Below are 26,510 nucleotides of genomic sequence, written 5' to 3'. Positions count from 1 at the left end.
TTTCTATCAGAAAATGCAGGAGATGGGTGTAGGAGACTATTTTCATGTTCGGCCTGCATGTTAAGTTCAGAGTGACGGATTATATTCAGAAATAGTAATTAAAATGTTTTTCAGGGAAGTTCCACTTTAAATTAATTTTGTACTAAGATCACCTCAATACCAAGGGAACAGCTATTACATACTGTATTACCTTTAAAACTCACTTCTTTAAACCAATTATACATAAAATATTAGATGTGGGTTGAGTTAATTTCAGGATGGAGCTCAAAGACGGTGCATAAAAAATAGATGTCTCTATTTTACCTTTCTCAGCCTTAGTGCATACGTTAGTGGGACCATTATGGGATGCATACTGGTATCAAATAGGTGATGATTTCCAGTCCTTTTCAAATAGCAAAAACCTGTAAATACTCAAAGATTTATCTAGTTTTTCTCAGGAATGCCTTCTCCTTTTCTACTTAACCTACTTCAGCCGGTTGTAACTAAGGACTTTCTAAGTTGCTCATTAATGTTGCAGATGGTCCGGCTGTGTCCACTAGACCAGATGTGTCTGAATTACAATGAATTAACAAAGAGAGGCTCCACCGCCCTCCACAAGTGCTCTTCAGCTCCACATTACTGCTGGTGGACGTGTGTCGGCTCTCACAGAGGACGGATCGGTGGCATCGGACAAGGACAGTATAAGCAATAAAAACAAAGTGATTTGGATCCGTGGTCAACTCTAAACAGGAACAGAAGCACTTCATGTGGTCTGATTGTGAAAAATTACTCCTGTTGCTATGGAGTTCTGTTGTCCAGGGATAATGGAGTACAGGTTTTCCTATCAGTGGGGGGGCAGGTTTCCACACAGAAGAAATGAATGTTATCTAACCAGACTTGTGTTAAGATGGAAAACAGAGCAGGGTGGCGGCTTTGCTGGTGGAGGATTAATGGAAATCGTGTACCTGTTAAAGCTGACCTGTCTGCATTAGTTGTGCAGATTTTGCTTTAATCGTGTAATCGGCATCATTTAATGTTCTGGTTAAATATGTGGGCACTGCAGGGAGGACAGTTTCTCAATAAAGTAATAAAAAAGAGAAAAAGCTGTTGGTGGATGTGTTTATAACAGGCACCATGCTGTGGGTCTTCTTGTGAAATCAGATGACATTATTACAGCTATAACAAGAGTTTCTTTTAGTTAGTCTTTGTAAACAAATGGTAGCAGTTTATTTTCTCTTATTTTGTATTGTGTCATTTTTCTGTCTTTTATTGGGGAAATTGCCATTTTAATGTCATTTTATGTGAAGGAGAAATGAACGCTAATGTTGTAAAAAGGGATTATTTTGGCCTACTGGAAGTTTTTGCCATTAAACCTGAAAAATCAGAATATCCTGATAAAATAACCAAATTAAATTCTTTTGGTGCAATAATTTTAGGTGTGTCTCAGTTTTCTTTACTGCAGAGTGTCAGGGTACAGCAGTCGGTCGGCTCATGTCAGAGCTTAAAATAGTAGAAAACACTTGTGAACATAAAAATGAGGAAGAGGGACAGGCGCCTCGGACACAAATTCATAACACACTCAGATTATTGGAGGGGCGACAGAGGAAATGTGTGACGTTCTGCAGAGTTTCTCTGTTGTCAGGCTGGAGAGAGTCGAGGGAGAGGCTGATCAGACTCTGGCTCGGTGTTTCAGCGGGGCTGTGAGCCAGCAGCGATTATTCATGACGCTGGAGACAAACTGAAAGTATCTTAAACAGTTTGGCTCCTGCTGATAATAACCAGAAGGGAGTTGGAAGTTTACAAGTTTTTCTTTACTTTTAGGCAGCCTTGTGTCAGGTTTAAGTGTCTGTGTTCTGGTCTGGTTGAGGTTTAGTATTAATGCATTAATCATTGATTCAGTTTTGTGTCAGCAGTGAGTCATGTACATTTCTTTTTTAACAAACATATAGCGAGCTTGTGCTGCAAGTCTGGATTTTATAATTGATGGGGATTTTCCATCTCCGCTCAGCAATTAAATTCAAAAGGAGATAAAAACCTAAAAGAAATGCTTTAGAAGGTCATGATGTACTCTTTCTGATGATTAAAGTGCAGCAGGCTTCTAAGGTTTTTTAGAAATTTCATAATGAATGTGGAGTTACTCTCCTGCAAGCAGAGCTGCTGAGATCTTGCTCACATGCTCGCAGGTGACAGAGCACAATAAAATGCGAGTTGGACAATTTATTTTACCAACATAACAACATGAAAACTCAGATCTTTTTATAAAAGAAGACATGTGATAAAGGAATACACTGGTCTCTGCTTGTTATTAAATTACATGTTTATGTTTATGTATTTAGCAGACGCTTTTGTCCAAAGCAACTTACAAATGATAATCGGCATGTTGCCCTTGAGGCTAACAACAACAATAACAACAGCTTGACATCAATCATGGAGAGGTGGGAACAAGGAGTGGACAGTAGAGAGGGGGGACGGGTGCAGGGAGGGTGCTAGTTCAGAAGATACTCTCTGAAGAGCAGGGTCTTCAGGAGTTTCTTGAAAATTGAAAAGGAAGCCCCTGTTCTGGTAGTGCTTGGAAGGTCATTCCACATTTGTGGAACGATGCATGAGAAAAGTCTGGATTGTCCTGAGCGTGGTGTAGGCACTGCTAGCCGATGGTCCTGTGATGACCTGAGCGGCCGGGCTGAGACGTAAGCCTTTGCAAGAGGATTCAGGTAGATGGGAGCCGTACCATCTCGGTCTTTGTATGCTAGTGTTAGCAATTTGAATTTGATGCGTGCTGCTAGCGGTAGCCAGTGGAGCTCAATGAACAGAGGGGTGACGTGTGCTCTTTTTGGCTGATTGAAGACCAGATGCGCCGCTGCATTCTGGACCATTTGAAGAGGTCTCACAGTACAGGCTGGAAGACCAGTTAGAAGGGCATTGCAGTGATCGAGGCGGGAGATGACAGTAGATTGCACCAGGAGCTGGGTGGCAAGTTGTGTTAGGTATGGTCTGATCTTTCGTATGTTATACAGCGCAAAGCGGCATGAACGAGCAACAGAGGCAAATGATCTTTAAAGGTCAGGTGTTCATCAATCACAACACCCAGATTTTGAACTGCCTTTGAAGGAGCCAGAGATAGGAAGTCATTTTGGATTGAGATATTGTGCTGTATGAATGGTTTTGCTTGGATGACAAGTAGTTCAGTTTTAGAGAGGTTGAGTTGGAGATGGTGGGATTTCATCCATTTTGATATGTCAGAGAGACAGTTTGATATTCGTGCAGAGACAGTGTGGTCGTCCGGTGGAAATGACAGATAGAGCTGGGTGTCGTCTGTATAGCAGTGGTAGGAGAAGCCATGTGATCGAATGATCTCACCCAGTGAGGTGGTGTGTATGGCAAAGAGAAGAGGTCCTAGTACAGAGCCCTGGGGGACTCCTGTGGCAAGATGGTGCACGGTAGAGGATTGTCCAAGCCAAGATACACTGAATGATCGTCCTGTGAGGTAAGATTCAAACCAGGCGTGTGCTTTCTCTGTGATGCCCATGCTAGTGGATGTGGACAAAAGGAAGCCATGGTTGACAGGGTGAAATGCAGCCGATAAGTCAAGCAGGATAAGCATTGAAGATTTGGCAGTACATATTTTTATTAGAACTATGAATTTATAAAGTTTGGCACCAGACAGAAATTCTTTCGTAGGAGAGTAGGTTTCACTGAAGCCAGTTTTAATTAGCTTCTTCTGGGAAGGGTCCTCACCAGATTTCTCAGAGTTTACAGAGTTAAACCAGGGAACCAGGGGACAGACGGATTTGAAGCAGGAGAAAACAAACAGCTTGTCATCATTTAAATCTAAAGTATAGCAGCGACACTTAATTAGAACAATTAGGGCATGTGTGTATTCCACTTGTTTCACAAGTTTAAAGGGACAATGTGTAGTTTTTATCATTAATTTCTGGAAATATCCATCAAAATGTTGTTGAAAATGAATGAAATGATGCCCAGTTGTTAAAAAATATTGGTGGGTTCTTAACACATAACCATAAAAATCAGGTCTAAAATACATGGAAGCAGATGTAAGTGTCAGGGCGACGCCGTATTAGATGCCATGTTTCCTTCTACGGGAGCCTGTGAGGACAAAATGCATTTACTGATTTGTAACAAACATTTACAAAACTTTCACCATTCATGAAAGTTACTATTTTACACATTTACCTCTTTACTCATTGCCGCTGATGAAAGTGAGTCTGATGTACTTGTCATTTAGCTGAAGTTTGCACTCCCTGGGGCTTTTTGACCCTAATGGGGATCTGTTGGTAAGCTGTTACTCCAACTCAAAAATACAGCTTGCTTGCAACTATTTAGGTGTCTACTGTGCGTTCTTCTTTTTAACACCTTAATCTGAAAATGCTGAAAGTTGAAATGCCTCCTCAGTCTTCATTAGTGTCTACAGGAGTTATTCATAACTACATTAAACAAATCTGCAGGGTTCATGATCTAAAACAGGAGTAGGGGACCCTGGTCCCGGAGAGCCACTATCCAGCATGTTTTAGAGGTTTCCCTGCATCAACACATTAGTCAGTTCAGCAGCTCATCAGGCTCTGCAGAAGCTGGTTAATCACCTGCTTATTAAAATCAGGTGTGTTGAAGCAGGGAAACCTCTAAAACGTGCTGGATAGTGGCTCTCCAGGACCGGGATTCCCTACTCCTGTTCTAAAACATGCAGGAAACATGCTGGAAGCAGACTGCAGCGACAGGTATGTTAGCTCCATTTTTCAAGTCCAACAGAACAGACCGGCACTCTGAAGCTACAAGTGTGATATTCTGACCACAGGGGGCAATAGGGGTTGGGTGGCCTTTCATTAACCATGTAAAGGGTCATTTTAGCACACACTGGCTCAAGAAAATGATTTACAAATATGAAAAAGTTGCAGTGTCCCTTTATAAACCTGTTGTATTGAATAGTATGTCTTCTACCACTGATGGAGGATCCGGGTACTGCAGATGACTAATGCTAATTTTATGCATTTGTATAATTGTTGTAACAATAAATATATGAAAATGAATTATAAACATTTATATAATTGTCAAATTACCATTATATAATTAAAAATAAACAATTCTTTGACTATTATTTTAAGTATCAGGTGTTAAATAATTAGAGAAGTGCATTTTGAACATCACAGTTTTCTTATTGGCCTTGCCCCTGACTGGAACAGAGATGCAGCGTTGTAATCCCAATATAAAACCAGTGTTGTATCTACTTATTCCCAGTGGGTTTCCACTCACCCTGCCATAGTTATATATTGTAGCCAGACAAACCGGAAATTAAAGGTTCGTCTGAATAAATTGGTGCCATCCGTGAGGTGAAGAATCCATTTTATTATCTTTTTTGTGAGTGAAAACTCAAAGTGAGCCCGTAGCACAGTTTGGCATTTAAATATTGGAACAAGCAAACACTGTTGCACGTTGCCATCCTGATCCCATTTCACTTCAAAAGACACACATGTCTACTCAAAATAAAAATTGAGAGGATTTGAAGGTTTAATTTGCCTTTTTAAACTTTGCCTACAGGCTGATTTTAGGAAGCAGAACCTCTGATCTCATTCATGCTTTTTTATTATTCAAATAAAATTAAAGCTGTATTTTTCCCCTTTATGTGGATCATGACGTTAGCATGAGTCTTTGAGTAGCTTTGCAATCCCAGCAGAAATTAAGAGGTTCTGATCCATCTGGCAGCAATGGCTCAGTGGATTCATAGTTAAAAGTTTGAGTAGATGCGTAAAGCACTTCCTGTATATGTGGTCCAACAGGGCGGAGGGGTTGATGCAGTAGCTCTTGGTAAAGCCAGAAGAACACTTGTTAGAGGCTCTAACTCAAGTTCTTTTTAATTTGTCTTACTGCTTTTTGTAAATGGTAGATTATCAGGAAAATAGCATGATGCCCTTGTTTGTGTTTTTCTGGCATGTGAGGGAGCTGTCAGATGGCGCACACCTGTCTCAACAGCTCCAGAGCCTGCTGTTACACCATTGCATGGCATCGTTTTACCAAGTTGGGCTCAATCTGTGCAGCTTTCAGGGATTAAAAATGAACACAACGATAAAATGCACCAGAAGAATGGTTTTAAATGTCAACGGGTTGAATCTCAGTGTAAAAGAAACAAGGTGAAGGTAAAAAATTGAACATGTAAAATTAAAAAGTAAGAAATCAGTATACGGATTATAATCAGACACAATTAAACAATCTTCCAGTAATACAGAAAAACAAAAAGACTTGGCATTAGCCGTATTTGATTGTATTTGTTTTTGAAACGCGCTGACCTGTTGTTACACTTGAATCTGCACCTGATTTTCAGGGAGGGGGGCATTTCTCATTAGCTCCAAGCCTCTAAGGAAGCTGACTAGATTACAGCGAGCAAATGTTTTACTCAAATTAAACTGATGAAACTTTAATTTACTTTCTTTCTTTTGTCTTCCTCCTCCCCATGTGCCCTCCTCCTACAGCAATCCCAAAGGGCAAGAGACATCAATAACAACACGAAAAAGTCAAGCATGTTGTGTCTAGTCTGACGTGTTGCTACTAGACGTACAGTGTGAGCATTCAGGTCGCACCGGAGAACTGGGTCGTACAGTGTTAGCATGTGACTCGTGAGATTTGCTCTGCGAGGAAGTCGTACAGTTTGAGCTGAAGCTGAACGCTATGATTAAAAAAAGTGACACAGTGTCCGCCCGGCTTTACTTGTTCTTTTGATACATGATCGGTCACTCTGAGTTTAACATGCAGGCCAAATGCGAAAAGAGTCTTCTACCCCTACTTCCTGCATTAGCCACCAATAGGAAATAGATGGGGAGTTTCTCGGATTAGAGAAGCCAGTGACAGTGTCAAATTAGCATTCCCATCTTGGGGAAGCCTGTTGTTGATTTAGCATCCAGGAGAGAATAGAGCATGTCTCTGCTAGTAGAAACTAACCGTTAGCGTTAGCAACTCTACCACATAGCAGAACTTCTTCAGACTTGAGTTATTTGTGGAAATGAAACATCAACGTTGCAAAGCAGTCAATGATAGAGTCGTGTAACTGTTATCCAGTCAGAGGAGAGATGTCAAAATATCTGTAAATAAGACTTCAGATCCTGCAGTTTGGAGCTCCGCTCTGCTGTGGCTCACTACTACTACCTGAAACAGGAGCGCAAGAGCTTTTTTCCCAGTAAACAAGCTAGTCTGCGACTGCCTAAGATTACAAAAAATCTTGTCTTCTGTTGATGAAAATTTAAACGGTAACATCTTATTTCTCATTCTAATCATACTACAGATGTTTATCACACACTTTGCTGCAATTAATGATTGAAAGTTCTTTGGTCTTTGTTTTATGTTAAAATCATTTGCTTCATATATTGGCCTTTAGCTTCCCCAATTAAAAACAAATCTGCATCGGTACATTAAAGGCACCATCTGAGATGCCATGTTCCTTCAAATGCACTTCACATACCAATGACAACCATAAATTTAAACAAATTGAAAAAAATGAAAATTTTGAATCGTGCAGGAAGCACTCGTTCTCTGCAAATCTGCCAAAGAGGAAGTTAGCTTAGCTGCCTAGTGTGATGGAAGGAATGTCCTGCTCTGCTTGCAAATGCCATTTACGTGCATGTCCTGTTTAGAGTCTGGCTCTGTTCTTACTGGGGAACATTTAGGTGACAGAGTTATCGTAAATGCAGCTAAGTATAATGATTGCTGGGGGGGGGGGGGGGGTTGCCGTGTGCAGGCAGCAACGACGAAGATTGGTTTATGTTCTGTAAGTTTGGTTGGTGGTGGGGTTTCTCAAGATTGTTGAGGTCATGGTGGGGGCATTAAAGCTAGTAAGAGGAGCTTGGTTTAGAGTTGGTTCTGGGAGTTTGGAGCAAGTTCAGCTAGGAACATGGTGGAGAAGTTGCTCCGCGTCTGAGACGCTCCCGCTGTAGAATGACTCATCTCTAGAATGACGCACCTCGAAGCACACAAGTAAACCGTCTCACTGCCATTCTGATGATGGTGTAAAGCAGATATGTATCAGAACCTTTGTATCTGAAATAAATTGTGAATTCTGGATGTAAAAGAATTTGGTCTGCTATAAACTAGAGAGTTGATTATTAATAAGACAACATCAGACGCTATCTGTCGTGTCTACAAACTCTGATCGAAGACCCCCGGTGTGATCCGGAATGTCAGGAAGTCTGGTGGACCTCAAGGCACTGAAGTTCATAGAAAAAAACCGCAGTATGACCAGTCCGGTCTCGAGTTGTCTCCAGGTCACAACAGGCATGAAGGTTGTTGCGTCAAACACGGATGGACTCTTAAGGAGTCGTAGCCGTGTCAGCTGCAGCGTGCAAACAGGTTTGACAGTGGGTCAAAGAGATGTTTCCAAAGAGGCTGGTTCCGAATTGGCCACTCCGGAGTGTCAGCTGGAAAACTCAGTAACTCGGCAGTCACTCTAGTTGTAATAATCTTGAGTTTATCATTTCTGCAAATCTGACATGTTTGATGATGTTACCAACATCCCTCAGAAACCACACCTTCCAGATACAAGATGTCTTGTTCTGTGGATAAAGAATCTTTAAACTTATGTGAGATGTGACCTTAACTGTAATTTATATCTTATGAACATTGTGTATGAGTGTAGATAATGTTTGACTTGTTAAATCAAACATTACTGATCATAACGTATAAATGTTTCATCATAATAATAGCATTCATTTCAACTTCACTGAATTAGGCACAGATTATTCAAACATCATTATTATTCATATAACATCTGGTTCATTCAATTATATGATTATTTAATGATTATTTAAGTTATGAGTTTTAAAACTTCACTTTTCATTCAGTGTGGAATCCTGCAGTCTTATCAGAAGAAAGCTTTGTTTGGAGACATAGGCTGACAACCTTGTCTTCATGTAATGTCAACAAGCACTGCAGAATCTTCTGGGTGTTAGAAGATAGAGTTTAAAATCTGCTTAGAAAAAGGAATTATTTCTGTAGGTGTCCGGCCACGCTGTAGGTCAATATGTAGGTGAAAATTGACCCTTTCTGGACGTTACACAATCTTTTTCTCTAAACAATGTGTCTGATTTCCTTCTGGGTGTCAAGTTTAGGGAAAACCTTTCTTTGACCCAAGATCAGAAACACATCAGGAATTCAGGGGACATAATAATGTTTTTACAGTATTTTCAGGATTTGTGTATTGTCAGTGGGTGCAGTACCAAGTTCTGGAAGGAGGAGAAGAAGGCGCTGAAGTTGGACTTGTAAATGTGTGGGTGAGAAAAACCCAGCAAATCTTGCTTTTATAAACAGGTTCACGGCTCTTAGGGTGAAGGTTGGTGGACAGTCCTGGCATAGTGAAGACAATGGACAAAAAACTTGAGACAGTGGGTGGACAGTACAGGTAGATTTAGAGTGTAGATGGTGGCAGAGAGGCTCTTCAGATTGTAATGAAGGTGGTAAACACCATGGAATGGTGGTCAGGCGAGCTCCACCAGGAGGTGAGTCCTCAGCCTAACACAGTTCTGGATCTGGATCCTATCCAACCAGGTAATTAGCTGGCGAGCATCAGCTGTGTCTACACCACACACTGGAGAGGACACATCATGAACACGACAAGACTGAAGCTTTTTTTGTGTGAATTTCTCATTTCCTCTAGCATTTTTATTTTTAAGACTGCCTCCAGTAGTTAAAAGAGCTATAAGAAATGCTCTTACAGTCTGAAAGCATTTAATCTTAATGTCAATGAGATCCTGATTAGATTCAACAAGAATGATATCAAGCATCATCATCTGGCACAGGATCACAGCTAATTATGCAGTTTTTCTGAAATATTTTTAAAGTCGGTTGGTCCTGAAATGATTTGTTCTGTAGAAGAGCTCATGTTTGACATCCTGTTAAAACCTGGCTCTTCAACTAGGAGGTCCTGAGTTATAAAACATTAACATCTAACATGAACAAGTTGAATAAAAGCAAGGTTGCAGGATACTTTAGTTTTTGTGTTTTTGCAGTTATTTTGGAGATTCTGCCTCTTTTCCTTCTGATTTCTGATTGTTGGCAGCAGTCACACTCACTCCATCACCTGCTCCTCCCTTTCCTCCACCTCACACAAACACAATAAATCTTTAATATCTGTAATTGCTTTAGTCTGATTGGCAATATGAGCAGCAAAGACAACAGATTCAACCCTGGAGCAAACAGGAGGTGGTAGACATAATGACACTGATTCATCTCATCAGTACACATCTGCTGGCGTGGTTGAGTCGAAGGTAATCGCAGCTCCGATTAGTCATACGGATGCAGAGAGAATGACACTCGGCTTCCTGCAGAACAAGCTAATAAGCCGTGGACTCTCAGTCACCTGTAAGTGCGGCACTTTCATTCATCTTCTGTTGATGTCAGAAAAGAGTATTTCTTTCAGGGATTTATGTTGTTTCTAATTTAATATTTCAGACAAACTTGACTAAGTAAAGTCACGTACTGATTAATCGTGTTTGTTTTTTCCAGCATATCATATGAATTAATGTCATTTTAAAACTAAATAATGGATTTCATTGTCTAGTTGTTTTATTTTGTGGCTTTAAGCCATGATTTAAAAGTGGCAAAGAAAGTGATTCAGTCAGAGACCAATCAGAGTAATGAATTTTCCTTCTCTTTATACTAATAAATGTGTCCCCTGCAAAGACCATTTTATTAGATATAAACTCCAAATCTGCATTACGTTTGCTCTGCTGTAAGTTTGGATGTTTATGCCCCTGGAGACGTTACAATCTTATTAAAGTAATAAATGTGTTTTCAACTATTCCAAACAGAATTAAAGCTGCATTAGTTGAGATTTGCATAATGAAAAAATAACCCACTTGGAAAAACAAAATCACAAACTGCTGCTGCAGAGAGATAACTGCGTGTTGATCAGGTCAGATTAAACCGTCCTCTGTAATGCAGATTAGGGTGTTTTTTTACACAGAATATTAAATGCTTTGGTTTGATGTACCCTGGTTTGATTTGTTTTGTCTCCTCAAGACATACACCATAGTCCTTAAAATTAATGTTTATTAAAATTAGATTAACCCTCCCACTGTCTTTATGGATGACCCCGCGAAGAAAGTTGACCATTGAGCAGGATTGATGGTTTATCCTTTGAGGTCCAAGTGGCAGGGGTGAGGTGGTGCTCACTCCTTATTTTACAATTCTTTTCTTCTGAGACTCAGATGTTTGGAACAAATAGTCACATTGTCGTTTTACCATCATGCTCTGATTTAACTTTAGCCTTTAAACCGACCCATTGTTGACATTTCGTTAGTTTCACCGTGCCGGATCGATTCTGCTCCATGTCGTGGCTCACAGACAAAGTTATTAGCTACAGGATTCCCCTGTTACCTGCTGCGTGTTGCCTGCAACATGTAACCGTAGCAACCATAGCCTTTAACTTGGCCTTCCCAATTTAATTTATTTACAATCAAATGCTCCTTCTTATTATTTTTTATCAACAGCGACACTAGTAAAGCAATCGTGTCAGTGTTTATTTTGTTTTACTTGTGTTTTTATTAGATTAAATGTAATTGTTATTCTGCTGGAATAAAGTTTAATTATTTACATCAGACACGCATTTACATTTAGGTCCTGATTACATTTTACTGGTACGTTTTTAGAAGCAGGTCTTAATGATACTTGAGCTTTATCTGAAGTTTGCTTCATGTGTTGCATCAGTGCAGCAGAACAGATTTCTAGTAGTAAAACAAAGAGTTGGATAATGTTTCCCTCATAATTAATTTGTGCTGTTTGTCTTGAAAGCAGCTGTTACCCAGGCTGTACCTTCTCCTGGACTCCGCTTTATAACAACAGGACAGTTAAAGCAGATTGGGGTTTAATGGTATTGCATGATTTTGACATCTTTTTCCCTATCACAAGTTATCATGACAGACATGGACGTAGTTTTTGGTGGGACAACGGGGTAAAAACATATAATTTTTACTGTAAAGACCCCCCCCCCCCCCACCAGTTCTCATGTCAATTGTGCCCCCACCCCACTTGTAAAGTCAAACTACATCCATGATGATAGATTATTTCTGTGCTTTTGTAATGCTGAATGAAACAAAATAAATAAAGAAAACATTTTTTAAATAGAAATTAAAATATAAGATTCATGTAGGAGCATTATGTTAATGCAGCATCTGTTAGCAGCTGGGATATTGCACATTAGGACTCCAAATGTCATGGTATTTCTTCACCATTGGGACCAAATAAATGTTCTTTTCAAAGGCTGGGATCTCTCTAATGTTTTGACCTTTAAATGACAGGAAACCTTGTAGTTGGATACAGGCTCTTTATCCAAAAGAGCAGACTGGTTAGAATTGTATATATAAATGACCACATTTGACTCTATTAACATGATTTTTTTCTTCAGTTTAACAATGTTGGCAAACTGTTTCTGAGAATTATTTAAAAATTGTATGCAATGCTTAAATTCAATTAGGAAGACCAACAATAGAGACATTATGGTCACTCATCCCCGCACTCCACAGCATCTTCCTCGTCACCCCACACCCATGAGGACCTCACATCACATACATCCACCACAACCTTTTACATTCATGAGGCAGATGTGAGGAAGCAGTTCAAGAGTCTGAATGCACGGAAATCCCTCAGCCCTGATGGTGTTGCACTGTGCTGGTGAGCTGACCCCAGTGTTTATGGCATTTTCAACTCCTCACTAGAGACATCTCATGTGCCTGCCTGCTTCAAGATCTCCACCATACAGTGACAAATAATTCCCGAACAACAATAAACAAGTCACTGCGTATTGATAATGCTGTGATGTAGATCGGCAATTTACATTTACTCTTGGATTTCAGTCAAAACAACTTTAATTAAACCAACTTGAATGTTCTTTAGTTATTTGTGGACATAGTCATAAATGAGTTGCATGTGTTATGTTACTAACCCATACAGGCTAATGTGGTCTAGCTGATCATTACAGAACTTACAGGTGTGGATCACTGAAAAACCGTAGGTTAGTTTTTATTTCTGATTATAATCTGTAACTTTTGAGTATTTCATGCAGGCTGAACATTAAAATAGTCTACTACACTTATTTCCTGTATTAGCTTTCTTAGAATTTGCTTTTAATTTTGTTCATTTACTATAATTATTTTTCATTTATTTTTAATTACTCAAGTGTTGCAACAAATGTATGAACAATATTGTCAGCCACTTTGATTATCTGAAAAGATACCGTAGTTGCACAATTTGTTTAGTTTGTGTCTGATAGCATCTTACAGCAGATGCACTTTTGTTATGAATATTTTAGGCCTCTTTAAAAGGACATTTTTAAAGACCTGCTGTCACTGTGAAGCTACACTGAGAAGTGAGGTGGTGAAAAATGATAATGAGTGCTCCCTCTGAGGGCTGTCCTGACTTTTTGAAGTCCTGGCTGTCTTTCCTCTTTGGAATGTGGAGGTGGACGGTTCTTGAGTAGTTTCAAGCCTCTGGACAGTTGATGGAAGCTGCCAAGCTGCCTGAAAGCTTTGAAGATGGTGCTACAGTGGGAAAACCAACTCCCATCAATGATTCATTGGAAATGGAAAATATGTTTGTCACGAGGAAAGGAGAAAATAACTGATTTGGTTCGTAAGACAACAGTTCATCACATTTACAAGTCATTTAGCATTGCAGAAGACATTGCTTAGTGTTTGTGTAATTTCCTACTCCAAGATTGAGATGAATCGATTAGAATTTGATTCCAACTTTAAAACCCTGTCCAACAATCCTCTAACCAGGCAGGTAGACACAGAACGACTGAACAGAACAAACATAGATTCATAATTCAGAACATAATGCTGATGTAGTCAGTAAAAAAAAACACAAGAACATGGTGTAATTATCTCTTAGATGGGTCTCACCATTATTGAGTTCGAGCTCTAAAAATGTCAGTTTTTTACCTTTATTTTTCATTAATTCCTGAAAATGTTCTGGCCTGCTACAAAATGAAATAAAAATAAATACAGCATACTCAAAGGTGCAATATGTAAATCTATCGTGTTGAAGAAGGTTACATTACTTCTCAGTCGGGTGAAGGGTTGCAAGTATTTTCTCCTTTTAAAAAGCAGAAGAAGGATGTAGTCTTAGTTTACAGTCTGTCCCGCCTGCATACTTCCTGGTTCCAGAGCCAATCGTATGTGAGTCAGCGGGGTTACCAAGACTCTGCCAGCAAACACTGCCAAAAAAGCAGCAGCATTTTGGACTGAATGTAAGCCAGTAAAAGGACCAGTCCAGAAGTTATTACTTGTACTCCTAAGAAGCCACAGCATCATTTTAATGCCAGACTCTTATATCGGGTAAAGAAGGCTAGAGGCTAACGTTGAGCTAACAATGCTAACGGCCAATTTGGGAAAAGAAAAGTCAGTTCTAAATATATTTCAGGCTATTTCAGTTATCAACAACTTGACATCACAGTGGAATGTATTTATCTGCTTATCAACTTAATGTGCATGACTCGTATTTTCTTGTCATCTAGAATCTTCTGGAGCTAATCCGTAAACTAGCAAACCCCATGAAATTCAGAAGCAAGGGCTGAGGATGGGGATCACTGAGAGAGAAAATGTTTGTTTTTAATACATGAGCTGCAGTACTCAGATTAGACCACAGGGTGTCATTCTTAATGTACCTTTAATAATCATTTTGGGCTGGCTAAACTTCAAATTGAATTAAATTTAATAGAAAAATATATATTCTGTTTGTAAAAATTCGTGAAGTTCAGGTATTGTTGGCATTAATTTGATCAGTTTTTAGTCAAATGGAATCACTATTTTTACAGTAGATTTTATGTGATCATAATTTGACAAACCAAAAAAAAAATGTATTAGCAAAAATATCTACCTGAGGATTAGGAAAGGGCTGATGTTTAATTTGACTGTTTTATTTGTTTTGAGTTAGAGTTGGGGTTTACTATGAGTGATGGACAATAAACATTTCACTGTCTTTTTTTTTGTCTGATGTTTTTCCATCCGACAAAAATTTTAAATAAAAGTTTAGATTTCATCTTAAATTATAACAACTCAAATAAATATAGCTTGCTAATACACATATAGATTTTTAGGCTATGATTCACTTATAAAAGCCACTTCAAACAACGTGTGCAACTTTCCTGTTAACTATCTTTGTTTTCTATAATTTTTATTTCAAAATTAAGTTTACTTCCTTTGAAACGAGAGTCTCTATGTAAGAAATGATGAGATCATGACATCGGTGAGATCACGTCTGCAAATTTCCCCCTCGTGTTATTCCTGTCTGACTTGACCTGATGGCGTTATCTTCAGACCTGTTGTGTTTAAACCCCGTCTCCATGACCACAAGGTCACCAGGCGCAGGTAGACTCTCCGCTAACGTGGTGTCTGAATAACAACAGTTTGTCATTGAGGAGCTCCCAGTTGCCGTGGAGATGGATCAGTCTCTGACAGATAATTTGATTTAGTGTAATCAAGACAGGGATGGCTGAGTGTGTCCCAGTCTGTTCATGACAGTCATCATCTCGGTCCCTTTCCTCTTTGGGAAAATGTCAGATAAAGTCATAAAATGCAGAATAAGTCCTGGAGCTTCTTCGCTTATTGTTCAGCATTGTTTGAGCTTCATCTCGAGCATGAGCTTTGAGCTTCTTCTTCTTCGTAAAGTTATGCAGAATTGAAAAACTTTCACTTGTTATCGATGCGTGTCACGCTACTATTAGATGGAAATTATCGCAATTCAACTTTACAGTGTGGCTCAGATGGAGTTGATCAGGCCTGCTGGAGGTGACTGCAACCAAAAATGTGACAGGAATTCTCCACCGATGGTTTTACCTGAAGATGTTCCCTATTGAGATTTAATCTTCTTAAATAATGCAAAACCCACATGTTGGGGTGTTGGACCATTGTTTTGTCCGCATGACAAACACTCCTGGAACTTCTCAGATCCATCCATCCATCCATCCATCCATCCATTTTCAACCACTTATCCGGATTCGGGTTGCGGGGACAGTAGCCTAAGTCGAGAGGCCCAGACTTCCCACTTGGGCCAGCTCCTCTGGGGGAATCCCAAGGCGTTCCCTGGCCAGGTGAGAGACATAGTCCCTCCAATGTGTCCTGGGTCTCCTTTTAGGCCTCCTCCCGGTTGGACGGGCCCGGAAAACCTCACCAGGGAGGAGTCCAGGAGGCATCTTGACCAGATGCCCGAACCACCTCAACTGGTTACTTCTCAGATATTGTGCTGAAACCACCAAGCCACATTTACCTCAACGCACTTTTGAAAGCAAACTCTGAACACCGTGTTCTTTAGAAGCTTTACTATCTCAGCAGACTCTGGTCGACTCAGGAATACATGGGCTGAAGTTCCTTTGTCTGACAACCAATGGTCAAATAGCCTGTCCAGCAAACAAAACTGTTAAATCAGTACCAGATACAAGCTAATTCAATTCAAAGTCATTCACATTTTCTAAGATTTGATTGAACCGTAAAGCTGTTTCTCTTTTATGTGTTCGATGTGGTGCTGTTGAAGAATCCCTCACCCATTTAGTCAATGTTGGGGAGTAACGGAACACATGTACCACCATTACATATTTATTCTAATTATGAGTAACTGTGTTCCTTTACAGTTACTATTTTTGAACATGGTATTTAGAATACAGTTACTTTCGTAATACCATTGGAATACTTGTGTGATTTCCTAGCCTGGTAAGCCATCCTATTTATCTGAGTGTATAGTCTGGCCGCTGTCCATTGACTGCTTTCAGTCGTGGGTCGGGATCTATGGTTGTCTTTGTAAACCATCTCCAGATGCTATTGGGCAAAAAAAAACGTGACGTACTCACCACTGTGGGTGTCAGTCAACGAGGCAGTCCACCATTCTCCATCAAAAAAGATGCAAATACATCCTTTGTCATGCTTCTCACCTTGGCTCAACGTAGTGAGCAGTGAGGAGAGTTGTAGGGTCTCAGTGAGCTGGCGTCTAACTCCAGCATTCGCCAGGTGAGAGGTGGGTCTACACCTGGATAGGTCTCCAGTCCATCACAGGGACACACAGAGACAAACATTCACACACCACTCATACCAAGTGGCAAAATTCTGTCTGCTGGGCACAATAATAAAGAACCCATTTTCTGAAACAGACCTCTGTTACCATCCACCTGAACTAATCAGCTGCCTGTTATTCTTGAATGTACTTAAAAAACTGGATTTAAACTGGCATAACAAAAATAGCATACATGTAAAACCCTTTGTTTTCAGCAAAAACTCTCAGGATGATCATGTCCATGTCATGACTGAGAATCTACACCACGTGCTTCAGCAATGATTCAGTTAAGAGGAAACTGAAACTTAAGTGTAGCTGCTGTCAGGAACAATCACATTTAAAATGTTTAAACTCTCAGCAGACTTAATAGTTCAAAAATGTACTAGGTTATTATAAGATTATTATTATTATTATTATTATTATTATTTTGGTAGTTATTATTATTTTGGTAGTTATTATTATTATTATTATTATTATTTATTATATCAGCTCCTAGTGGGCAGAACCCAGTGCCAGTCATCCACCACAGAGAAAGGCTTTTTTTACTCAAATTATTTGAGGTACTCGAGGAATCATTTCAGCCCTGTAGAGGAGGAAGAGCAGAGGCCCCATCACAGAACCTTGTGGGACACCATGGGTAAGAGAGGTGGTAGAGGACCTAAACTTGGAGACGGCCACAGAAAAGGAGCGCTCAGAAAGATAAGAGGAGAACCACTCCAGAGCAGTTCCTGATAGGCCTACCCAGTCTCTCAGCCTCTCCAGTAGCAGGTGATGGTCAACAGTGTCAAAGGCTGCAGTCAGGTCCAGCAGGACAAGAACAGAGCAGTCCCCTGCATCACTGTGTGTCAGAAGGTCCTTAGAGACCCTAAGAAGAACGGTTTCAATAGAATAAGCTCTACGAAAACCTGACTGGAAACGATCATAGATGTTATGTTCATCAAGAGCAGCTTTGAGATGTTTAGCCACAACACCTTTTCCAAGATCTTGGAGATGAACAGAAGTTTAGAGATGGGTCTGAAGCTGCTATGGAGAGAGGGGTCAAGACTCGGTTTTTTAAGAAGCGGGTGGATTACAGCGGATAGTTGTCCGTAAAACAACAGACTGATGATTAATGTATAAGTTTGAACATGATACAAACAGGAGATACAAAGACATGAATTATATCGCTCTAGGTTTTATGTCAGCTTGTGTGGAAAATTCTAAAATTCAAAATCACTTGTTGAATGAATTATTTTTATTTAAGTTACTTGTCAGATTAACCAAAACTAAATTTTTGCTAGTTGTTTGTATTTATTGTGCAGAACTGACAAAAGTTTCACAAAACCTTTGTTCATTTAAAGGGACTTTACGGAGTTTTGAATTTTTATGCTCGCGATTGCCCCCTCAGGCCAAAAGTGTAATGGCAGCTTCAATAGTAGGCTCGTGCACGAGGCGCGCATGCTGTACGTGCACACCCCATCTAACGAAAATAACAGCTGAGACAGTCAGCTCCGTGTGTGTGTGTGGCCCGGAGGACAGAGGACAGGAGAACGCGCAGCTAATTAATTAAATAATTTGGTTCTGTGCCTTTCTCTTCAGCACAGCCGACAAAGGTTTAAGATGGGTCAGTCCTCCTGCTTGCTCTTGAAAAATTGTTCCAAAATGAAAGTTGAACCCACATCTTTTTTATCTGTGAATTCAATGCTGTTCGGCGAGTCTCAAATAAAAATTTAGGCATCTTACTGTAAAAAAAATATACCATTAATGTAAAAAAAGAAACTCTAAATAAACTATGTTCACATCCAGAATCGAACCCAGGTCTTCTGCACTTCAGTCCAACGTTTTACTAGGCGAGCTAATGTGCCAGTGATGTCACTTGTATCTGTAACATTTATATCTTTGATAAGAGCTGAAACAACGTTCAAAGAACGGTTCGGAGGGCTATGCCTGAGCGTGAACGCGCATGAAGCAGCCTGCTCGACCCGAGCAGCTCTCTTTTTCTGTGATTTTACAGAAAAATAGGCAATTTCAGTAAAAATGCCAGGGCTCATTCTACAGGACCAGGGCATTGCAGGAGAATGTATGAAGAAGAAATTTATTATTTCTATACATGTTTTGGCTGTCAAACTTCCATAATGCCCCTTTAACACAAATAATTTTTATTTCACTTAATTGAATTAAAAAATCTGACAAAATATAATTTATAACAGAAGAACATTTGACTCATCCACGTCTAATGATTTATACCCTTTCCTTCTAAAGCGACATAGTTATATGTTTTATGTTTATTCAACTAGCTGTTTATGAGTGTATTATAAAGGTTTTGTTTTTCATAACTAGTCTCTTGAGTGCACTTAACCTGTGGTTTAATTTTTTTCATCCTGCTGCTCTGACACGGGCTTATTTGTCATCTTTAGAGTCATAATTAACTGCCAGCGCTACTCTCAGACTGCAGAGTTTAATCAAATAATTCTGAGTAAACAAAACCCTTAGGCAGCATAAATTAGTAAATTACTAATCCTTAACTTAAGCATACTTATTGCGTTCTGTCAAACACTCAGCAGAAATTAATTATCCACTAACTGAATGCCACTTTAGGTCCTTACCCTGAACATTTAATTAATTTTGAAATTAGAATCTCTCTCTGCAGACCAGTTATTTACATGTTGTGCATCAAAATAAAAGTTTTGGTTTGAAATATAAACATTAACAGATCTTACTTACTTTGTCAATCATGTTGAGTGACCAGCTGACCAGGTCCATTTTTAATAATTTCCAGTTTCCAGAAAAAATGTAGATGCTACGTACACCCAAAGACAAACAACGAGCCTTGGGAAGAGAGGAGGAAAAAACCGTCTGTACTCTCCAAGAGCCGGAAGAAGAAAAAAAAATAACCATTACATTTCAAGAAGGCTTCTTTTATCTGTTATGTATTGTCTCGTGGCATTCGGGAAATGGATTAAAACAGAATACATTTGATTTAGATGTAGTTTATGTTTAAATAAGCATGTTATAATCACTTTTCTACATTTCTACATTTTTTAAGTGTCAACTTGGAGCAGGATCTCTGATATTTGTTGATTTATTAAGTTAATTATGCTAACATTGACAGTTTTTTAGGGGGGTTATTTTACGTCAGGGTCAAAGTTATATGGATCTTAAATTCTAGTAGTTTGTTTAGCAACTTTGCAAGCAACCCTTTGCATTTTTGAAAAGAAAATATACACCAAAAACCAGCCTCCTGCTTCTTAGAAGCAAAATTCAAAGAAGAAAGATTTGGCTCAACACTTTTGCACACTACTGAATCTGGATGTGTAATGGCTTCTATAATGAGTGTTCCAACTTTGAAGAGTGCTCTTTAGCATCCTGCCTTTTAGAAGCATCCTCACTAATGAATGTTCAGATGTGCTGCTTTTTTTAAATGCCACATTAATGAAACTGTGACCTGTGGCAAACACTAATATATAATACTGTGGCTACATTTGAACTGAAAAGGCTGAGTTTGAGAGTTGGGTAGGAAAAAGAACATTTGAAAAAGAACCAGCATGGATGATAAAATGAAGTCATTCTTTGGTAGAAATTACAACGTGCAATTTTCTCTTTGGTGGAGCGAAGCATCAGTTGTTCAGTCTTTCACTTTGTCAAGCTCCCGCTGTAAGACTTCAGTCGGTCCTGCTGATGATCCATCATCAGAGACAAAACAGCCTACACACTCACTCACACAAAGCTTTCTCTCTCTAAAAAAAGAAGTAGACGTTATTACACATAAAACCTGTAGAAAGGGCCTGTATCATTCTATTTACACTGTCCAGGACCTTTGTACATAAGGTACAGTTGAGTGAGGAGCATAAGTATTTGAACACTTGGTGATTTTACAAGTTCTCCCACTTAGAAGTCATGGAGGGGTCTGAAATTCACACAGTAGGTACATTCCCATTGTAAGTGACATCATTTAAATATAAAGAAATCACATTGTATGATTTTTAAAGAAGTTATTTGTTTGCACTGCCGCACATAAGTTTTGAACACCTGAGAAAATCAGTGTTAAAATTTGGTACCGAAGCCTTTGTTTGTAATTACAGAGGTCAAACGTTTCCTGTAGGGGTTAAACCACCAAATAGTTCCTGAGCGCAGCCACATCTGCAGCACACCGCTCCCCACGGGGATGGGTCAAATGCGGAGATGTAATTTCACCAGCGTGTGATGATGACCAGTGGAACTTTATAATCAGTTTACAACGTTCATTATGTCCTCTTCTTAGATAATTAATACAATTTTTTTGTTTCAGACATGTAAGCTCGTGTTGTGACTTTATAATCGATCAATCTGTGTTTCAGACAGGCTGAACATGAAAATAGTCTTCTAAGCCTATCTCCTGCATTAGCTTCTGATAGAAAATAGATGGTGAAACTCTAGGATTTGAAAGACCTGATAGATATACATCACACTGTCACTTAATATTCATGGACTCACGACGGGGAGGGATGTTGTTGGTTTTGCATCGAGGAAACTGCAGAGAACGTCTCGGGTAGCAGAAGCTACTTGTTGGCATTAGCTACTTCACCACACAGCAGAACTCCTCCAGGCTTGTGTTATTTGTGGAGATAAAACATCAATGTTGTAGAGCAAACAGTCAGGAGTAGAGTTGCGTTGCTTTTATCCAATCCGAGGCAAGATGTCCAAATGTCATGAAATGAGACTTCAAATACTTCCGTCTGAAGGCAGCTTTATTTATATAGCGCATTTCATATGCAGAAGCAATTCAATGTGTGAAGCTACTTTCTATTCGTCATCATTATCATTAACGAAAACAACACTGCCTACAATTTGAATTTCAGACCCCTCCATAATTTATAAATGTGCGATTGCCAAAGACCGCTTTGAGGTGTTTTTCATGAGAAAACAACAATAAAAAATGGTCAAAAGCTGTAGAAAGTACATTTTGCAGGATATAATACCCTTAACAAAGCTTTTTCGTTCATCAAAATGACTGACATTTATTCATAATTTTCATATTTTAAAATGATGTTTTCATTGAATAAAATTTAATATTTTGAATGATTTACCTTTCTTTCACAAAAATCCCGAGACACACACAGTTGGAATAAAGTTTGAGTAAAGTTAAGAAAAAATACTTCAGAAAACAAGCTTGAACAAAACCTAAAGGACCTAAATTAACTTCAAGACAGAACACAAGAAAATAAATGGCAGTGCAAACATGTTTGCTGTGTATTATAAAGTAAGGGGATATTTCATCGTACTCAAAGCAGAAATATGACTGTTGTGCAGTTGGTAGGAGGTACACAGAGGAGCATGTCTAAGTGCATTTTCCGTGCAAGAACGGGCTTCTGGTGAAGTCATAAGGAAAAAAACAATCTTGGAAAGCAGTGCACTGCTTCCCAAGCTTATTCGCAGGAGTCACTTGTCTACTGCTGTCTTTGTCTTAATGACTTCACTGACTTCCTCACTGCTCTGATGAAGACATGGGTCTGTCATTGTTTTATTGTGACCTCTGACAGCAATAATGATTGTGAACAGGTGAAAAAACACCTACTGAGAGGGAAGCATCTTTTCATCAGAACCAGACTTGAAAGAGAATCTCAGAAAACTATAGCATGAGCTTCCCTCGTCATCATCATCATCATCATTTATTTCTATGGCACCTTCCACTACCTTTGTAGTAACCCAAGGTGCTGTACACTTTCACAATAAAAAAATTAAGCTAAATCATAGTAAAATTATCTAAAAAAAATTACTCAGACAATAAAAAAGGTCAAATAAGTAATAATAAAACTGAACTTATAAAAGAATAAAATCACAATAAAACCAAGACAAAACGGGAAACGGCCGATTGGTAAAAGTGCATCTTTAAACGAGACTTAAAAGACTGGAGGGATGGTGTCTGCCTGTAAAGGCAACGCGTTCCATAAGCTTGGGGCCACCACAGAGAATGCACGGTCACCCTTTGATTTGTATCCAGAGCGTGGCACTTCCAAGAGTTCCCTGTCTAGGGAATGCCAGGCCTTTGAAGGGGTGTATCTATGGAGCAGTGAGGAGAACAGTTCCCTTGGATGTCCAAACGATTTTAGCGGTTTCTAACAGATGTTTTAGTTGTGTGTTTTGGCATTAATATAAGTTTTTGTGTGTTTGTTTGATTAGGTAGGAGCACGAGAAGTGTGTGACTCGGGTGGGTCCAAGAGTTAGTCACTTCAAGAGAACACATGGTCTAGTTCTGTCACTGACTCATAAGTATGTGAGTGACTGGCTCTCGTTCTCCAGGCCTCATTCAGTCACAGGCAGATCGACAGGCTGATAACTAGGGCTTTCTGCAGAGTTAAAGGGTCCCCTTGGCTGGAATTGCAGCTGGTACGCTACACAGTCCCAATAGTTTTATAAAATACCAGTGGGTGTGTGTGAACTTGCATGCATGCGCTGGAGCCATCTGCTGGCCTCTTTTGGCAGCTGCATGTGACAGCTGTGTTTTTGTTAGTGAGCTCATTTCAGTGACCTCCTCTGACCTGACCAGAGGTAAATTAATCCCCCAGCACTTCCACCCCTTCCAGACTCAACAGGCTCCATATGTTACTCTGTAAATGCTTCACAATAAAACATGCAGGGAATAAACAGTGAACATAAAATAGATGTTATTTTCATTTTGACTTCATGCATTATGCAGCCTGCTGACCTGGTAATCGAGCTTCTAAAAACTCAAGAGCTTTTTGCTCTTGTGACAATCTTGGTTTGTACAAGTTGTATATTGAAGCGATTAAGCAGACAAGAAGATCAGTTTAACCACTGAAACTCTGAATGCTGTGTCATAAAACCCTGAGGGATAATTGCAGTGCAGAAACGGCGCAGCAGGGATCACTTCACACTCACAAAAGATGTCCAACATGAGGTTGGAAAGAATACGAGATTTCCATTGAAAGGTTTAAATGAGGGACAAAGCCAATCTTCAAAATTTAGCACAAAGTTTTCCAGTTCTGGATCTATTTTTTGATGCGAGGGTTGTGAGGCTGTGAAGACTAGAGATGTGCAGATTGAAACAAATCCTGCAGAAACATGTGTTCTGTTCTGAGATCACACGTGGAGTCACGATGTTCCAGGCTCAATTTTGCTTTTTTCTGCTTCTAAGTTGAGCACATCAGCGACGAATATCAGCACACACACGTTGTCCAGACACACACCTGACCACCAGCTAATTTGATCACCTTTAAATGTCGGAAATTCAATTCAAACCTGTGCTTTTGCATTGGAGTTTTGATTAAAAGTGTAACTCGTGCACAAGTTGGTGCACTTGGTCACTGTCTGTCTGTGGATCAGAGATGAAATGCAGTGTTTCCATCAGCACTTGCTGGAAAAGCACTACGCTCACTTCAGATAGCAGTAAAAGTTAAAATGACATTTCCAGGATTCCTGTTCTCTTTTATCTAAAGCAGGCTCTGTTTTTAGACGGACCAGGCCTCCTGAGCCCTGGCCTCCTGTTGCAGCTCACTTCTGGCATTTGTCTCCACTAGCAGAGCTGTAATCACTGGTCAATGTTTGATGAGCTGTGGAAGGAAACAGATGTATACTGGTCTGTTTGTTGATTGCCAGTTCACCCCTGCATAAAGAGAGCTCTGGACATGGTTAGCTCACCCGTGGCATGAGCTAACAACGCTATAATTCAGGCCTGGCCATATTTAGGCAGAGCTCAGTGCTGTGTAAACACTGCGCTTAGCGCTGAGGGGAGGGCTCACTCCTGCACTCGTGTCTGTGTCCATCAACAGGGATTGCAGATAACTTTGTGGAAAAAGGTGATGAAGATTCCTCAGCTGTAGGGCAGATCACAAGTGTCTCAGCTTATGACGTGCATTGTTAAAAGACAGACGCGCGAGTCATTCTTAGTTTCTGTTGAAGAATTCTTGTCTGAGATGGGTGGTTTGGACTACCTGTCAGGAGGGCTGCCCAAAAGTTCAGCGTAAGAAGGAAGCTGGTTGAACCCTCACTCAGCAGCATGAGTGAGACTCTGTGGGAAAGCTCCGAGGAGACTGCTTCCATCCCACTCAGCAGCTCTCACCCCGTCAAGCTGAAACCACAGTCGCCGTCCAGCTCGTCCTGCGGATCCCCCAGGATGTCCCCGTGCAATTCTCCTCGGGACTCCCCTCGGCACTCACCGATGCTGTTTCGCAAGCTCCTGGTGAACCGCAGCATCGCTCTGCAGCGCCGTTTCACCCTGGCACACACACCCAGGTAGAGCGTTTCATTAGAAGCCACTTGCTTACATGTTTAGTTTAGGCTTAAATGTGTGGAGGAGTAATCTTTACTGCCTGTATAGTAGAAAGGCCTTGCTGAACTGTAGTAAACTCAAGCCCATGTGTTTTGTTTTAGGATCTGATAGGTAATAAAGCGTGTCTCTTTTTTTTTCACGTCATCAAATAGTGTGTCATGGGATGGTTTTTGCAGAAAAGCCCCATTGTCCCAGAAGAAGGTAACTCTGGGAAATCGTGATTTTCTTGACGTCGAGAATGGTGTTATCTCAATGGCCTCATTGTTCTATCAGTGAAAGAGAGGGTCTTGTTTGGAGCCTAAGGTGTTCAGCAGGCTCAGCGTAGGTCAAGAAGGGATGAGAAAGACTCCTGTGGCAGCAGATGGATTGCTTGTTCCTGACCTGAGGTTTCTGTTTAACAGAAACAAAGCTGAGCTGAGAGGGGCTTCTCACCACGCTCAGCACGAGGCTCAAACTTCATGCTGCTGTTTTGCTTATTCTCCTCGTTCCTTATGACTGAAAACAGGCAGCCTGTGTCTGTTTTACGTCAGAAAATCGACTTGTGTCATTCGTTGTAAGATATCACGAAGCCCTCACGTTTTGCGAGTGTCTGCAGAAGCCCATTATGTATCGTGATGAAGGGAGATTGCAGAAAGGTACAACATGTACAAAAAGCAGGCCGACAGAAATAAAATCATGTTTTAAACTGGAAATAAGGAGTTTGTTATTCAGCTTGTTTCACTGGAGGAAGGTTTGAAAAATCTGGACAAATGAAAGGTCTAAAAATTTCATTTTCTCGTGTTTAGAATTTTTGTCATTAAATAAACCTCAGGGTGCTTGTAGGTGACTACCAGATTATTTTAATAAATTAAAGGGAACAAATTATGAAAAACTCATCCTTTGCATCCTTTGTGCTGCGCTGTGGGTCTCTACAGCCTCTATAAACATTCCAACCATAAAAACATCCATCTACTGTTTTATGTCAGTCGAATTATGTTCCTAAAACAAGCCGTTTCAAAAGGTCCCTGTTTATGATGTCACAAGTGGGAAATTTGCATAGAACTACCTCTCCTGTGGAGGAGAGAGCTGCTGCTGGAGAAGCAGTGGCTCTACTTAGAGCCCCTCCCAGATATCAGAGCTTCTCAGCTTATACTGTAGCAGCCTGAGCAGGTGATGGGTGGGCATGGCCAGCTCCAGCTTGTTTTCATATAATGTTCATATCGTGCTATTACAAAGAAACACTATGCAACTTTAAAAAAATATATTTTAC

At 40.0% G+C, this 26,510-nt stretch overlaps 1 protein-coding gene across 11 annotated transcripts in view; it reads left to right on the top strand.

The window, feature by feature from the left end:
• LOC107392825 (3',5'-cyclic-AMP phosphodiesterase 4C) overlaps positions 1-26,510 on the top strand; it is a 115,698-nt gene that overhangs the window by 38,746 nt on the left and 50,442 nt on the right. For 2 of the 11 annotated variants that reach the window (XM_054752202.2, XM_054752199.2), the window contains exon 1: positions 7,703-25,224. The exons of 7 other annotated variants lie outside the window; for them this stretch is intronic. In XM_054752202.2, the coding sequence (XP_054608177.2) occupies positions 24,989-25,224 (236 nt within the window). In that variant the 5' untranslated portion in view covers positions 7,703-24,988. Of the gene's footprint in view, positions 1-7,701; positions 25,225-26,510 lie in introns of those variants that run through there. 2 more of the 11 variants (XM_054752200.2, XM_054752193.2) reach the window with 2 other exon arrangements.

This window comes from Nothobranchius furzeri, chromosome 8, assembly GCF_043380555.1.
Source record: "Nothobranchius furzeri strain GRZ-AD chromosome 8, NfurGRZ-RIMD1, whole genome shotgun sequence".
Taxonomy (NCBI): Eukaryota; Metazoa; Chordata; class Actinopteri; order Cyprinodontiformes; family Nothobranchiidae; genus Nothobranchius; species Nothobranchius furzeri.
The sequence above is the reverse complement of the archived record's forward strand: the minus strand, read 5'-3'. Positions and strand labels throughout refer to the sequence as shown.